General features: G+C 35.4%; 1 protein-coding gene across 1 annotated transcript in view; it reads right to left on the reverse strand.

The window, feature by feature from the left end:
* Positions 1-18,013, reverse strand: part of LOC306881996 (myomesin-1-like) — a 43,884-nt gene that overhangs the window by 2,227 nt on the left and 23,644 nt on the right. The window contains exons 19-40 of the mRNA XM_079436410.1: positions 17,419-17,436; positions 14,572-14,768; positions 14,361-14,487; positions 13,260-13,444; positions 12,595-12,709; positions 11,850-12,006; positions 9,895-10,001; positions 9,754-9,798; positions 8,128-8,264; positions 7,874-8,018; positions 7,725-7,784; positions 7,088-7,155; positions 6,889-7,002; positions 6,576-6,663; positions 6,220-6,258; positions 5,985-6,090; positions 4,544-4,707; positions 3,365-3,401; positions 3,237-3,259; positions 3,076-3,131; positions 2,775-2,990; positions 62-500 (exon numbers count right to left, since the gene is read on the reverse strand). Coding sequence (XP_079292536.1) covers positions 62-500; positions 2,775-2,990; positions 3,076-3,131; positions 3,237-3,259; positions 3,365-3,401; positions 4,544-4,707; positions 5,985-6,090; positions 6,220-6,258; positions 6,576-6,663; positions 6,889-7,002; positions 7,088-7,155; positions 7,725-7,784; positions 7,874-8,018; positions 8,128-8,264; positions 9,754-9,798; positions 9,895-10,001; positions 11,850-12,006; positions 12,595-12,709; positions 13,260-13,444; positions 14,361-14,487; positions 14,572-14,768; positions 17,419-17,436 — 2,643 coding nt within the window. The remainder of the gene's footprint in view (positions 1-61; positions 501-2,774; positions 2,991-3,075; positions 3,132-3,236; positions 3,260-3,364; positions 3,402-4,543; positions 4,708-5,984; positions 6,091-6,219; positions 6,259-6,575; positions 6,664-6,888; positions 7,003-7,087; positions 7,156-7,724; positions 7,785-7,873; positions 8,019-8,127; positions 8,265-9,753; positions 9,799-9,894; positions 10,002-11,849; positions 12,007-12,594; positions 12,710-13,259; positions 13,445-14,360; positions 14,488-14,571; positions 14,769-17,418; positions 17,437-18,013) is intronic.

Genomic DNA, 18,013 nt, shown 5'->3' on the forward strand with positions numbered 1-18,013 from the left:
CAGCAAATCCTGTAAATCACATTCAGGTCTGTATTTTGCGCAATCCTACACCATTTCTCACCTATCTTCTCATCATCCACTGATGTATTGGCTGATTTCTCGCCCGTTGAGGGAGTGGAGGGTTGAGGAGTGGAAGTGTTTGAGGTTGGTGTGTTTGGGTTTGAGAGGATCAGTGTATCTGAGGTTTGGTTTTGAGGGGTCGGGGAACCTGGGGATTGATTTTTGGGGATCTGAGCAGGTGGGGTTGAGGGACGTTCAGTACTTGGGGTTTGATTTTCGGGGGTCGGGGTAGCTCTAGTTTTATTTTGGGGGTTTGTATTAGCCGGGGTTGATGTTAGGGTTGGGATAACTGGGCTGGGTGGTGTGAGAACTGATCTGGTTGAAGGCGTTGTTGAACGACACGTGGGCACAGGAGTTGTAGGTCCAACAATCACGTTTCCATCTGCGTCAGCCAGGTATGACACCACACCAAAATCACCCATGTTTTCAATCACATTCAACTGGCAAGAGCAAGAGGCACAAGTTACGTGGACGTACAAACAATTCTCATATTAATCTTCATTTCTTCTTCATCTGTATTTGCATAGGCTACTATACATAATTCATTATACCCTCAGAGTGTGAAATTTGGCAAGGTAGTGAGGTGACGTGAGATCATCTTGTATTCTTGTGTGTCTCTGACCAAAAGTACATGCATACAGAAAGTTGATAAAAATGGATTGCATAATGCAAATCTACCCCTATTGTTAGCTGCAAATATTTTGGATTTTTACACTACTAAATGCTTACCAATTTGTTTTTCATGACTTGAATTTAGAGATGCACCAATAAACAAATCAAGGTGTGATTGTTTTTCATTATGGCATAAATGTATCATTTTATTATTTGGAATTAAATCCCTCTGTTGCTCTCCGAGTAAAAATCAGTTTGCTTCAAAAAAGTCAATGCAAACAAAGAGATTGCTGGCTGTACACTGAATTAAATCCAGACTGGAGAAGGGTCTACTACATTGTGCAAATGAATTTATTTAGTTTTTAATTCACTTGCACTGTGCACGTTTTGCACGGTGTAGTTTATATACATAATATATAAATAAAATGTATTTTTGCTAGACCTTCTCCAGTCTGGATTTAATTCAGTGTGCATCCAGCAATCTCTGTTTGCACAGGTTGTTAATGAAAATAAGGTAACACTTTATTTTTCAGTGTCCTTGTTGTATATTGCATGTACTTACTATATTAATAACAGTATACATAATTACATGCAACTAAGCCTAAACCAAATCCTAACCATATAGTAAGCATTGTTAATTAATATTACTCAGTACTTAAATATATAAATACACTGCGATAAGTAAAGCATTGTACCAATACTGCTTTAAAATGGTGCATATTTACCATTTTGATTGTGAACATTTGATTGGGTTATGATAAACAGTATTTATGAACTGTTTTGTGAGTGTGTGCATGTTAAATCTGAAGTTGAGGGTAAAGTTAGTGACAGTGTTCAGGTTGGTCCAGATGATGGGACATCAGCGGTCTCAGGTGCAGAACTCAGGAAGGAGGGATGTGCATGATGAGGAAAGTGTAGAGATGAAAACAAGGGACACACAGAGAGGGAGTCGAGAGAATATGTGCTCCATTTATTGTAAATAACAGGAAGTCATCATTATCTGTGAGGTCAAACAGGAGGTGAAGTCATAACTGCTGTGTCACAATAGGATCGTACATGCAGTGATTCATTAGAAATGTGAAACATTATAGAGAATCCACAGAAAGCTCACAGCAGGGGCATGGATTCATTTAAACACCATTTAAAGATTTCTTTACTGCATTGATTGTAATATGGACTATTTGATGTTAATTTGTGAATCTAAGCCCCTGCTTTTCAGGACAGAGTAATGATAAACTATACAGAAATGGAGCGTCCATTTGTCCCTCAATTCAAAAGTGTCAATATTTCATCCTGTTTCTTCTCAGTAAAACTACACAAGGAAAACCACTCATAACACAACCTGGAGTCAAACTGCATTCATTCTCTAATCTGGGCTTTAAACTATTTTACTAACACCATGATGGAGAAAATGCTCAAGTAAGTAATGCAAGCTCTGAATCTAGATCTATACAGAAAAAGATTTGTTTCCAGTTATAGCACTACTTTGACATTTTGGGTAGCGATGGATTAAAACTTGGACCAACTGTTTTCAATCTGCAACCAAGATATTAGCACCATGGTCTTAATTATGACCATGGAATATGGAATAATTATTATTTTTTTTAAATGTTTTTCAAAATTCTCTCACGCTCATCAAGGCTACATTTAAAAAAGAAAATACAGTAAAATGATTTTATTAGAATGATTTCTAAAGGATCATGTGACACTGAAGACTGCTGAAAAATCAGCGTTGCATCACAAGAATAAATTACATTTTAAAAATGTATTTAAATAGAAAAGTGTTATTTTAAATAGTACAAATATTTTGCTTTTTTACTGTGTTTTTGATCAAATAAATGCAGTCTTGGTGAGCAGAAGATTATTTTCTTCAAAAACATAAAAAAAATAAAATAATAATTAATCCCAACTTTTGACCAGTAATGTAGCTTCAGACTGTCAATGTAAATAGGGCATTACTGTCTATATCTAAATCTGGCAGAATCTTTCTGAATCTTTTTTTTTTTGTCATTTAGTTTTGCATAATCATAATGTTTATTCTTTCTCTTTGGCTCATTTTATTTTTTCTTGCTGGGTTCCTCGTCTGGGATGAAGACACTTACGGTGAAGTCGCCGCTCTCCGTGCCGTACTTGTTCTTTACCAGGATGCTGTACTTGCCGGAGTCAGACGTATTGACGCTGGTGATGGTGAAACTGGCAAACTTGCCGGACTCAAACTTGAGAATGTAGTGGTCATTGGAAACCATCTCGCGCTCGTTCTTTAGCCAGGTGACCTCGGGTACGGGGTCGCCCCAGATATTGCAGGTCAGGTTCAGACACTATGAGAGAGGAGGGAAGAGACAGCTTTGTTATTTTTGTGTCATTTTTGTCTTTTCGAGCCATACATAGAAACATGTACGCTACCTTGCCCTCTTGGATGGTCACAACATCAGGCAGACCACCTGCCACACGCGCACGATCTGTAAAAAACAACAATTAGACGATTTCCAGTACATTCATAACATCTGCAGAAGATACAAATGCAGTGAAGGCTTAAGCATGTATTTCTGCCTTCATCTACTCACTTCTCTCAGCAATAGCTGCAGCCCTGAGGACAAAAATTGAAGATGGGAAAAAAATCATATCATTAGTTATTCAACCGCTGAAGCTGAATAGTACCTGTCACACATCACAAATCATTTTTGGTACTTACTTGAGTCTTTGAAATTCAGCATATGCTTCATCAAACGCTGAAAATATAAAAGCATGATTATCATAAACATTCTGTTTCAAAGCCTCCTGGGCTACCTAATTAAACAGCATTTTTATTAATTTTTCCTTGTTAAAAAATTATATTTTAAATGCATATTTTTTTTATACATAAAAATGAATAGTACTTTTAAAAATCATGTACACTCCTATGAGTATAGCCTAAAATCTGCGCTGCTCATTAGAACCACAGTTTTAAGGTCACATAATCAGACCAATATACTACAATATACTTTACATTTAATAAATTAATGTTGACTGATTGCAAATGGCACATTTCTACAATACAGAGAGCATCTTGGCAGTACGGTTTGACCTCAATCTGCTGTTTGCTGCACTTATTATGAAAAATATTATCCTTGTGCAAAAGAAGTGCACTTATCATAATTTTAAAAAGAGAGCTAATTATGGAAATAATAATAATTTAAAAGAATATACCTATGTTTGAGATGAATGTAACATTTTCAGAAACTTAACTGCATGTTAATGGCAATTAAATTAAAATGTATTATAGTTTATATTAAATTCAAATTAGCTGAACTTAAGAGTGATTTTGACCCACTTAAGTACTTTATAATGACTTGTATTGTCTTTGAAAGTACTGCCGAATGTACAGACAAGCTTTTATGATAACCCAAAATATTCTCTGTCATTTAAAATTATAATCAAGTACTTAATTTGTGCTTTAGCCACATATCAAAATAAGTGTACTTTAAAACATTACAAAAGATTATTAAAATGATTTACAGTGTACTTTGAAGTGTACTTTAAAAGTGTACTTAAATATGCAAAGAAAGAGTAATGAAAGTGTCTGTGTTAAAAGTGGACTTTTATTTCATTATTATTATATTATTTGCAAATATAGTTTTTTTAAATATTCTTTTAAGATTTGAAGTACACTACAAGTTCACATTGAGTACAGATAAGTACACTTATTTTTCACAAGGGGAGATCCCATCACAACTAAAGTAAACCACAATGAGATTTTTGGTCGAAGTGCTCTCATTTTTCAGAGGAGAATGGATCTGACTGTTGCAGATCGACACTTAGTCGCAGTCATAATATAAAATATAAAGGCAGGTCACTATTGGAGCATGGTGTATGGGGGCATGTGTTTCCTCACCTTGTCCAGCCAGTTCCACAGTTCTGCGCAAGCCTCCTTTCCCATCGAAGAACTCAATGGCGTATTTGCCTTTATCCTTCTCTGTGGGCTCAGAGATCTGCAGCCACAGCTGCTCTCCCACCACACCACTCTTAATGCGCTCGGTGAATGCGATCGCAGAATCCCTTTAATAAACACACACACACACACACACACTACAGTGAACACAAGTTGTAGCTTTTCAAGTTTTGGTACTGAGAAAGTAATAATGATGTTGGTTTGCGAAAGCCCATTTGCTGATGTTGAACTTAACGCGCATTTATACTGTATGTTGCTTGTGTTATATATATATATATATATATATATAAAAGCTGCATATTTCAGTTCATTAAAAAAATGTGACTTCTATTCCTGACAATATAAAATGTAAAATATGGCCACGATTGAACTAAAATGAAGGACGAAAGAATAAAATGTGATAAAATGACTCGTGAGAATAATAAAGTATATTTTTCTGCATGTCATGCGTGAGGGTCTGTAATTTAGGCAATTTTAAGATTTACATAAAGTCTTCTTTTGAGGCTAAACTTTTTAACTAAACTAAACAATCACATATTTTTAGCTGTATATTAAACGTCAAATATGCTTGTCGAATATGCTGTCTGAAATTTTCCCTAATGCTAGAAACAAGTCATGCATGCTTAAGTTTAAGAGAAACACTTTTTAAAGGGACAGTTCACCCAAAAATTCATTCATTTACTCTCCCTCAGTCTGTTCCAAACCTTTGAGTTTCTTTCTTCTATTGAACACAAAAGAAGATGAAGAATACTGGTAATTAAACAGCTGATTATATATATATATATATAAATGTGAGTGTGACCCTGCAGCACAAAATCAGTCTGAAGTCGCTGGGGTATATTTGTAGCAATAGCCAACAATACATTGTATGGGTCAAGATTATCGATTTTTCTTTTATGCCAAAAAATCATTAGGATATTAATTAAAGATCATGTTCCATGAAGATATTTGGTCAATTTCTTACTGTAAATATATCAAAACTTAATTTTTGATTAGTAATATGCATTGCTAAGAACTTCATTTGGACAACTTTAAAGGTGATTTTCTCAATATTTAGATTTTTTTGCTCCCTCAGATTCCAGATTTTCAAATAGTTGTATCTCAGCCAAATATTGTCCGATCCTAACAAACCATACATCAATGGAATCAGATGATGTATAAATCTCAGTTTCAGAAAATTGACCCTTATGACTGGTTTTGTGGTCCATGGTCACATATATATATATATGTTTTTTTCCCATACATTGGAAGTCAGTGGCTTCCATCAACTGTTTGGTTTGTGCTCAACAGAAGGAGGAAATTCATACAGGTTTGGGACAACCTGAGGGTAAGTAAATTTTAATTTTTGTGAACTTTCCCTTTAAACACAGTCACATGTTCTTACTTGTGATGCCAGGTGACGTGCAGCTCGTCGTTGTAGTAGCTGACGAAGGAGTAAAGCCGGATTCCCTCCTCTGTGCTCTGGATCTTCAGAGGAGTGGAGGAGTTCGCTGGACAGAAAGAAAGTCACCATCGCTCACATGCTGCTAAAACTATACATTTATATGTAAAGGTGTACTGTAAGTGTGAAGATTAATTTACAACTAATTTAGGTTTGAAAATGACGTTGTAAATCTTACCAATAACACTGAAAACCTGGTTCATCAGGTCTTTGAATCCTGAAAAAGATAAATTAAAAGATCAGTTATGATGAGCAGAAAAAACACTGATAATATCAGGAATAAACAAGAAATAAGTAGGTCCAAATGGAAAATTTTGAAATTTTTTTGTAGCGACTGTTGTAGGAAATCTGTGGAATGGATTTAAATATGATCAAATGTTTTACTGGAGCTGAGAGTACAAGTGTTAAGGGACAATTTATATGTAAAATATATAACATTGCATTAAAATTACAGCACAAATTAGTGCACATTAGCGTAAGGAGTGAGTTTTATAATAGTAAAAGTACTTTTGAATCCCTTTTCTGCTATGTTACCTTGGTCTGTGAGGTTGAGGGTGGAGGTGTCTTTGCCTCTATCGTCCTTCAGAACAACTTCATATATACCAGCATCTTTTTTGGAGATCTGCCATTGACATAAACACAAAATTCATTAAAACTATCACATGCCTTTTTTTTTAAATGCATAAATATTAAAGGAGGAAAGTCATATATAATAGCAATACCAATCAACTTTTTTATTTTTAGTCAATCATTAACTAAACATCTCTCCTTAATATTTAAATGCTTGTAGAGGCCATATTTGTCACCTGGTAAGTTGTTGACCATGAGTTTGAGAAATGATGCTCACCTGAGCGATCTCCAAAGTCAACACTCCTTCAGAGAAATCCAGTTTCTCATTGACCTTAATCTCTCGTCCATCCTTATACCACAGCGCCACAGAGTCTTTCTTCATATTAGCTACCTGCATCACATGTTAGTATGTCAGTAATAAAGAAACCGGCAGCATTACAGTTGAATTGTAGTGTTTAATCAGAGAGACGGCTCACCTTACACTTCAGTCTCACACAGCACTCAGGTGTGACTTCATAACCAAGATACTCCACGAAGTGTGGACCTTACAGAGCATAAACAGCATGATTAATGTACAAATGAAATACTACAATACTACTATCTATCCTTTTTTGAAATGCAGATGTAATGTAATGTGAAATGTGCTGCAATATATATTCCAAAACAACTTATATATATAATGCAATTAAGCACACATTAGAAATGAATGAGATTCAAGTTTTGCAATTTTGAACCAGTGTGACGTACTGTCAGGTGTAATTATTTACTTCAAATTAATTAACCTAATAGTCACTTCACATCAAGGGCCAGTTGCACCAGCTGTATGAATTAAAACTAAGCCTAAGCCAATTCATGCTAAACTGTTGCACCATTGAACTTAGTGTAAACTAAATATTTCAATGAATGAAGGCTCCAAACAGATAAAATGGAAGATTTACGGAATTACATCATTGTAAAATGATCATTGGACAGCAGTAACTGCATTAAAATGTGTAACGTAGTGAAGTCATTTGATAACGATGTATTATATTACTGTTTGAAACATTTTTGCATACTTGTTCACATGCATTTTTAAATAATACTGCAGCGCAATTACTGCGCATATAATCATACCTTGCTTTCTAATCCATTCTTTTTTCTGGAACTCTGATTCCTTCTGTAACTGCTTGAACACTGAAGGAAATGAGATGCCGTTATTGGTAACACACTCTATACATGAGATGCATACTGTATATGCACATGTATATGTGATTTAGGTGTACCATCTCCGATCAGCACTAGACTGGACTGGTTAGTGGCTTTGCCATCTTGAAGCTGAAAGGTGAACGTTCCCTCGTCCTCTTTGCCCAGAGACTCCATGAACATCTCAATGATGCCAGTATTTTTATCAAAGTTCATCTTGTATTTCTACAACACAGAGAAACTGTTAATGCAGAAGCAAGTCAAAGGACTATTTCCAGTCAATAGCATGTGTAATGCTTCATCTGCTGCGTGTTTGTTTCTGTGTTCCTCTAACCTCTCCCTGGTGGATCACATTGTCATTGAATACATATTCAACTTTTCCATTGGCAGAGATTTTCTCAGCCTGCAACCAGAAGCGAACTTTGCCCTTCTCCAGCAGCTCCACGGCCAGCTCTGTCTTCAGAGGGATGACTGGAGAGGAGGGATGAAAACGTTTTGAAAACATTAATTCTGTCCTGAATAATATCCATTGTTTTGGAGACCTATGGCAGGATGGGAGTTGTACTGAACCTTGATACATATGCTCTGTTTTTGTATTGAAACGCAATGCTGTAACCAGGCATGATGCAGTCGATAAACTGGCAAGCAACACATGTTTCATGTTAAACAAACTTTTGTCTTAAAGCTGCAGTCCGTATCTTTTTTTTTGGTTAAAAATGATCCAAAATCAGTACTTGAGCAAGTACATAACCAGCCAGTGTTCAAAACTATTGCCTTACTTTAGCCCAATTCACAACGGTTAGCTTATTGTAATGTTTTCAGAATTTGAGTTGTACTGGTAAGTTCGAGCATGCCATTACGTCATTACGTCACATCTGTAAATGTCACACCTCTGGGCTTTTTGTTGCGTTTTCTTCCCTCATGTGCCCATGACCTAGTTTTCCCTCGTGTCTGATTGTGTCATTCTGTTCACCTGTGTTCAATTAATTATCCTCATTTGCTTTAGTATTAAAGTTCTAGTCTGTCCTGTGCTCCCTCGGCCGGTATTATAAGTGCCTGTGCCATGTGTGTTTCCTGCCTTCCTTTGTGGATTATACCTTCTATGGATAATTAAAGACTGTTTGACTTAATCTTCTTCTTCGGGCACGTTTGTTACACCGTAGTGTGACAGTAAACATAAAAAAGTTGTCCTGGCTAGTAGGCTATCGCATGTGAGGATCCTTCAGGTGGTGGATCGTTTACAGCCTTTTCTCACCGCAGCTGGAATAATTAAATTTATCATTTTAATGGCGGATCATAATCCAGAAAGGATTATGTGTTTATGAAACACATGCAACTGAAATTAAATAATATTCCAGTATTAAATGTGCATCTGATTACAGAAGATTTATATTTTAAATAGAACCAGTTTAATTAAAGGAAGAATAATTTGCTTTTTGGGTTAAAATAATTTCCTTTACGGAACAGCATACGTTGTTTACGTATGTGATACTCTCCAAAATGGTGCTATAGGGTGACGCGGAGGAGACAAATTGTTGAATAAAGTCATTATTTTTGTTTCTTTGTGCACAAAAGGTATTCTCGTAAAATTTGCTTTGTAAAATTACAGTTGAATCACTGATGTCACATGCATTATTTTAGCGATGTCCTTTAGCTACGTTTCTGAGCCTTGATCGTGTAAGGATCCTTGCTGTCTATGGGAGGGTCAGAGAGCTCTCGGAATGCATCAGAAATATCTTAATTTGTGTTCTGAAGATGAACGAAGGTCTTACGGGTTTGGAACGACATGAGGGTGAGTAATAATTTTCATTTTAAGTGTATTACTTTATAAAGCATTATTTACACAAAAAGTACTCTTAAAAGTATGCTAAGGTGTACAGGATTGAGCAAGTGTTCACACATTCAAAATAAAAAGTTAATGAATTGTTTCAGGAGTGCATGTGATGTGATGTTTACTCACTGGGGAATTTGTGGTCGTGGCTGACCTTCAGGAGTTCTTTTAGAGCTGTGAGGAACAGGACAGAGAAAAGATCAGAATCAATAAACAGTGTTAACTTGGTCAATTCAAACATATAAAAATGAAAAAGGTCAATGAACTCACTTTCCTCAGAGAGTGTGTAGCTGGCAGAGGCTCCATCAGTGTGTGTCACAAAACAAGAGTAGATACCCAGGTCTTCTTCTGAAGGTGTTTTAAAGATGGCTTTGGACCTACAGACCAATATCAAAGAATTACCATAAGATGATCCCATGATATTTTTTTTTCCGTCGTTATAGCTCTGTAATGTGATTAAATTGTTTGCTGCCGTTAATAAATAATACATTTTATATTCAACCAGATTTTTAAATATGGTTGATCTTTAGGTATAGAAGTTGGTTTGAAGGGATAGTTCAACTAAAAATACAAAGTCTGTCATCATTTACTCAACCTCAAGTCTTTCCAAACCCTCATCTTTGAAACAAAAATTAAGATATTTTTAATATTCTCTCATGGTTTAGTCCATCCATAAAAAGTCTGTTAACAAACAGAAGCTCAAACGTGCATGCAGAACCAATGAGGTTTGTGCTCACATGTCAAGCAAGCATATTTGCGCCATATTGCTCAATTTACCATATTTGATGTGCTCTATGTATGCTAATTTATCAATATTTATATGTGAATAAAAGCATGTTCTCCATATAAAACAACCGTCTCTTCAGAAGACTCGATTCATATGGATTACTTTTAAGATGTCTTTATGTACTTTTTGAAGCTTGAAAATGTTGACTACCTAGACTTTCAATGGATGCATAAAAATGAAGATTAAAGTAATAGTTCACCCAAAAATGAAATTTGCCAGATTTGTTTCTTACAAACATGCAGCTTTTCGTTTCTCAAGACTTTAATTGATGAACTGGAGTGGTGTGGATTATTGTGATGTTATTATCAGCTGTTTAGACTCACATTCTGACGGCACCCATTCACTGCAGAGCATCCATTGCTGAGCAAGTGATGCAATGCTACATTTCTGTTCTAATGAAACCGACTAATGTAAATCTTGAATGGCCCGAACGTGAGTAAATTTTCAGCCAATTTTTATTTTTGGGTGAGCTTTTCCTAAAAAGGCAGCGGCTAGATGTTGTATGCATTCGTCAATTTTATTTAATTTCTGTATTTTCTTAAATGGGTGTGTAGATAGTATTTACAGAGTGTTAACTTTTTTAGTTTTAGTTACTTTTTCTTATTTGTAAGTCGCTAAATTACTAAAAGTAAAGTAAAAGTAAAGTAGTTACTCTAAGTGCAAATAGTAATGGATTCTATTTAAACTAAGTGAAATAGCATTATTTTTAGCAATATGCTATTTACACTAAGTGCAAATAGTGCTAGATTCTGTTTACACTATGTAAGGAGATTTTCTTTGCAGTAATGATAGTTAGATGCTATATATACTACTTTTATTTATACTACTGCAAAAAGTGGCAGATATCTGCACCTCAGTATTGTAGTACACTATAAAACAGTATACAATAATAATATATTGAGTGTAAATTAGAATATTTATTAAAATGATTAAATGGATGCAGCTTTGGGATAAAGCCCCCCCCTACACCTACCCTAACCCTAACCACCCGTGAGGCACGTTATTTTCAATTCTATTATTTCCTTAATTTTTGATGAAAATAGATGCCTTTCTGATGTGATATGTGATGTGAAAAGAGAATGAGTTCAGCAAAAGGCGGATTCGAACTTGGGTTGATCTCGTCAAAAAGTAATTGCTACGCGATTTACTATCTACACCACTGAAGCTGCTGTTTAGCTGGCGTCTTTTGAAATGTTGTCTAGCCCTACCACATGCTAGTGGGTGAAGTTAGTGTAAATAGCCTCTTCCAACAAAGTGGGCTATTTGCATTTAGTGTTAACTACAAGAAGTATTTTCTGATGAATAAAGGTCTTAGGTACGACATGAGGGTGGTGAAATAATGAGAGTTTTAATTTTAGTTTGAACTAACCCTTAAAGATATTATTTTAAATTCAATAATTAATAATTTAACAAAACTCATTAGCACATATGCACTTACTTGCTACCCTTGGTCTCTAAGGTCATGCGTTCAGGTTCTGCCATTTCCACGTAGTTCTTGGACCAAACGAATTTGGAGTCGGCGGTGAGGTTAGAGCACTCAAAATTCAGTGAAATGACGCCCTCATCGTCAACATTCACAACTATCTCGGTAGTACCTGTGAGAAAGAAATGGCTTGTTGGCTTTTGTTGAGAAGTCTTGTTGATTTTGGTTTGTTTTAGGGTTAAACTGGACTTAAGAAGAACTCCTCACTTCCTAAAGCACCCACTGTAAAGATTAGGTGCTTGTGTTGTTTTGTCCTTTCCTGTTCACTCTGAAGTACCCGCATATGGTTTTCTTCAACATATACTCTGAATCAGGTTCAGCATGGTCTGCTTCAACTTAAAGTCAGCAGTATTTACAATCCTTTTCACTACTGTAATGACCGATTTCTCAGAATTAAATGGGATATTTAATGGAAAAATGGCTAACTGATTTTATCCATCAGGAATTGATTGGGTCATGAAAAGTAGTCTCTATTCTGCCTGTGTTTGGAGATTAGGGGTTAAAAAATAAGGAGTGGTGGCGTCACCCCCAAAAAATGATTTCAGAGACAGATCAAGTTATTTGGAGAAAGATCATGAAGACAAAAGTATGAATTGTACACATGAAGATGAGGAACAAGTATTTTTTTTTAATCTGCCATCGCTATTTGCAGTACAATAAAATGTTATTTGAAAAATTCTGGTTTAGTTTAGTTTAGTACCTGGTTTAGTCACTGCCTCGACTGGTTCTGTAGGATCTGATGCTTTTCCTACACCAGCCTTGTTCTGAGCGCGTACACGGAAAACATACGATTCCCCCTCCTTTAGATCCTTGATCTAGAACAACAGAAACAAACATCATTTACTACCATAAACCTACCCTTGTGAATAAAGAAGTGAACTTAATTGTATTAACTGTGAACTTATAGTGTACTTCAAAACTTAAAAGTACATTTTTTTTTAAAACTGTGCAATACATGCACATGATATAATATTAATGAAATAAAAGGCCTTAAAGAGAAACACTTTCACGTCTGTCTCTTAACATACTTAAGTACACTTTTAAAAAAAGTGCACTTTGTAATAATGTCAAATTAAAAGTTTTGAGTCATTGTTTTAATTATCTTTTATTGTGCTTATTTTAACATCCTAAAGCTCATGTTAAGGTTAATATATTAGAAATGTACTAAATTGCATCTGTCATTACAAATGTATAATTACAAATATATTTAAATATGATATAATTTTCAACAGAAATAACATTAAAGTGTATTTTAGTTTACCATAAATGTTTGTCAGTACATTTAGTACAGTACACAAGAGTACATTTTTTTCTCAAGGGTATGCCAATGTCACAACATATGCATGCAACTATTTGCATACAAACCTTCTTGAATGTCTTGTCAGTAGCTTTCTCATTGACTCCTCTCCACATCTCAAAGTCTGCCTCAGCCTCTTTGATATCGATGTAGAATCCATTGACAGGATCACGACCCTGGTAGACAGGCGGTTTCCAGAGCAAGACCAGAGAGTCCTTACGCACCTCCTGTACTTGGAGGTCATGGGGTGGTCCTAAAAACAGGTGTAGAGAATTTCAGACAGAGCCGATGTGATGAAAAACTGGAAATGTACTTTAAGTACATTAAGCAATACTGAATGAGTCTGAAATTTTTAGATTGTTATTTGATTCAAGTGAAATTTATGAGCCCTACTTCCAGAATTCTGAAGGATGTGCTTTAAAACTACCGTGTATTTTATTCTATTGGAATTATAACAGTCATGGGAAATTGATGTCCTAATAGGTCTAGTTTTTATTTCGCTTTTATTGGAATATATAAGATCCTTAAGGATAAGTTCCAAATGGATTTCTTTATGATTTTTGACTGAGGACTACAGATTATCAGTGTGTTCAGTATCTTAATTGTATTTAATGTTCAGTATGCCTAATTGTATTTAATGTGCTCTTGTAGTTTACTTAAAATATAAGAAACAAAACTGTACTTGCAGATAATATATCAATGAAATAAAATGGCACTTAAATGTACTTAACAAGAGACATTTTCGTGACTGTTTCTTAGCACACTTAAGTGCACTTTGTAATGACGTAATGTATATATCAGTTCACCATAAATGCTTTTCAGTACATTCAGCTTTTAAGACAATAGTTTGACAAAAATAGACAAAATTATGAATTAGATTAGATTAGCACTAAGCCTACTTAAGTGGGTCAAAACAGCACTCTAATGTTCAGCCACAGGTAATTGCACTTTTTTACTATAATTCATTTTAATTTACTTGCAAATAACATGAAATTACGTGTCCGAAAACGTTACAGTCAGTTCACACTTAAGTATATTCGCACTTAAGTACTCTTTTAAAAAGATTTCTTAAGTGTACTTTTTGTCACAAGGGTCACTTATTGTGAGTAAGCTTTACAGCTCTGGAAAGTAAAATGATATGCTTATTTTTCTAATTCATTTGTGCTTACCTGGTACAGCAATAGACCACTCCTCACACTTGAATGTCTCACTGGGAAGAGACGGGATGCCCACACCAGCCATGTTGGCTGCACGTACCTGGAACTGGTACAGCATGTTTTCCTTCAGCTCTGAAACCTAGACAGAAAGACAAGGTTGGTCACAAATCGGCCACAGTATGGTCTAATGTTTTACTTGTTATTATACAAATGTCCTACTTACTCTATAAGCTCTCTCACTGACAGACTTAATATTTGCCTCGTGCCATTTTCCCGGGACTCCACCAATGACCTCACGGTAATCAACGAAGTAACCAGTGATGTCAGCACCACCGATGAAAGTGGGTTGTTTCCAGGCTAGTACCATCGAGTCCCGCACACACTCCAGCACAGTGATGCCATAGGGTGGAGTGGGTGAAGCTGGCATAAAAAAAACACTACAGTGAATCACATTTGCAGTATACAGTAAACTTATGTTAGACTGAGCGTGTACCAGCATAAGTGGAGTAAAATATTCAAACCAAACACAGAACTGTAAAAATACAGACTGGCACTATGACATTGCAAGGAGGGTATCGTATAGTTGGGAGGTGTTCAGCATATTGCCAGTTGTGGCTGGTGGCATAAAATAAGCCAAAGAGGATCCATTGATGCATTTGTGTGGAAAGTGATGTTATTTGAGGGTTTCAAAGTCTGCAGCTTAGAAGACTTACCATATATTAAAGTGCCCCTATTATGGATTTTTGAAAATGACCTTTCATGCAGTAACACAGCTCTAAGTGAATGAAAACATCCTGCAAAGTTTTAAATCTGAAAGTGCACCGTGTACAAAGTTATGGTCTCTCAAAAGAAAGAGTCGACTCTGACTCATTGAAACGAGTCGTTTTTAAAATGAATCCCAACCAGTTAGCATATTGCCCGCCCATATGTTGGTCTATTCATATTGGTCTGAATGAAAATGCAAATTCATTCTTTGCCACTAGGTGCTGCTTTTGGAGCAGGAAAAATAGTGGTTTCCCCAGTAACGCTATACACAAAGCAAACACTGCTTAATCAGGCATTACAGGCATGATGAAACGATGAAATGAAAACGAGACCAATCGACCAATCACCACAGATTACCTACACGCAAAGGAGGGGTTTGGAAAAATTAATCGTTGGGCAAATCGTTTGTGAGTCATTGAGCATATAAAGTAAAAATAAATGCATATTATAAGACAATGAAAGTGTTAATTGACCTTGCATGCATGTCAACCTGTTGTTGGGGACTCCCAAAACCAAAATATGAACCTTTTTTACCCATAACAGGGGCACTTTAAAATTCCACTGGAAAAACCAGGTCAGACCAGACCAGTTTAAGACGGTCAAGTTTGTTTTTAGAACTGCTGTAGACCAGCAAGAAACCATTAGAAAGTGGTTTTATCTGGATTTTCCAGTGTGGTTGTGGTTGACTGACCAATTGATTTTAGCAGTCTTACCTGCATGTTGATATACTTTATAACCGCAGCATGACTACAAGCTCATTAAAACAACTGCAATATGCTAAATTCATGAGAGGTCTTATGTCGACCCTTGTAAAAAAAAGAGGTTCACTTTTTTATACTGAATGTGCACTTGTAGTGAATTTCAAATCTAAAAAGTATATTTTTTAAAAATCGTTCTTGCAGATCATATAATATTAATTTAATAAAAGGCCACTTAAGTGACTTTCCATGTCAGTTTTTTAACGCACTTGAGTACACTTTTAAAAAGTACACTTTGTAATAATGTAAAACTTTTACTTTAAAGTACATTTTACACCATTGTAAATTATTTAAATTAATGTTTACTAATCTTTTGTTTTAAAAAATAAGCACACTTATTTTGGCGTGTACAACATACTAATGTAAAGTACTTGATTATATTTTTAACTGTAGTATGTTATTCAACATTACATTTAAACCTAATATATTTTAAATGTACTACATTGCAACTTAATCCATACAAATGTGTAATTACAAATATATTTAAATACATGACATACAAATTTCAATAGAAATGACATTAAAGTATATGTTAATTTACCTTAAATGATTGTCTGCATGCTCGGCTTATCAAACATTTGGCATATATCAAAAATTATAAAAGTAACTATAAAGATGTACTTAAGTCCTACTTAAGTGGGTCAAAAAAGCATTCTAAAGTTCATTTAATTGCATAGGATGAAAATTTTTGACCCATGAAAGTGTATGAAATGTACTATAGTTTATATTTGCATTTAATATAAATATAATGTTTTTTTATTACATTGCAGTTAACTCACAATTAAGTGTCTGAAAACATTACATTCAGCTTGCATTTAAGTATATTCTGTTAGATTATATTCTTTCTGTAATTAGCACTCTTTTTTAAAAAAAATGATAAAATGTACTTCTTTTCCTCAAGGGTCAATCTGACAATAATGGCCAAATAAATTATTAATGAGTGGATAAGTAGATATACTGGATAAACTGCAATACACTTAAACAGTGTTTAAATAAGATGGAGAGTGAAAAATTCAAGATGCAAAAATGCAAAAGAAATGAATGAAAAATGAATGGAAAAAACAACAGGAAAGGAGAAAATGGAGGCAGGCCGACTCTGAGGGTGACGTTCCAGAGAGTTGCTTTTCTCTCTCTCTTCTCACCTGAGCCTCTTCGTCCTCTCTCTCGCTCTCCTGCTTTCTCTTGTTCCGGAGAAGAATTTACTGAAGACTTACGACTGTCCGGCAATTCTGTTGCCGACTCCTTTTGGATACAGTTGGGCTTTAACAATTCAGTGCTACAGTTTGCAACCTGTTTAGGAGTTTCCTGCCCACAAGCAGGTTCTGGTTCTCGCTGACTGGCACTTTTGCCCCGTTTGCCTTCATTTGATGCAGCTGGATGGCCTTTGTGGCCAGTGTTTTGACCCCCTCCCTCAACCCTCTCGCTAACATTAGCTATGCATGTTAGATGCGTGTCAGCAGGGGAGTGAGGCGCCACATGCCTGCCCACTCCGCTAGAGCTGTGCTGGGTTAGTCTGACCCCGTTACCCCCTGACTCCAGACACACACCATGAAGAATACCGCCCCCTACAGGAGTTAGCAGAGAAAACAGCAAGAGAGAGCAGACAAGAATTAAATTAAAACACAATCACATTCAGAATGCTTCACATTTAATTCCTTTAGTCTAACTATCTAAGTTCATCCCCGTAGAAAACTTAAGCAGAAGTCTGTATGCATGCAAGAGATAATCACATTTGTTTTTTGCAATATTCTATTCAAATGATGAAAAGAGGCAATGAAAACAAGCAATGAAACAGCAAGTTATTTTCAGGAGAAATGAGCTAAGGGAAATGAAAGGAAAGGAGAGTTATTTAGTTTAGTTTGTGCATTTTAAAGTCACAAAGGTTTAAGCTTGTTAAACCTTTATGAAAAATGACATAACATCACACTATAGCGTTACATCAAGGCACATAAAACTCAATGAAAGCCAGATAATGCAACAAACATGTTAGTTAGTCGACCAGCAATTGAAATAATAACAGCTAGTAAGTGTCTATCATTTATATTTTTATTTGTAGCATTCATTTTTAATATAAATTTTTAACTAATGACCATATAACAGCTTAAAATAATTCTATATGTTTTAGTTGATCTAATTAAAAGC

Source organism: Barbus barbus (assembly GCF_936440315.1).
Source record: "Barbus barbus genome assembly, chromosome: 2".
Classification (NCBI taxonomy): domain Eukaryota; kingdom Metazoa; phylum Chordata; class Actinopteri; order Cypriniformes; family Cyprinidae; genus Barbus; species Barbus barbus.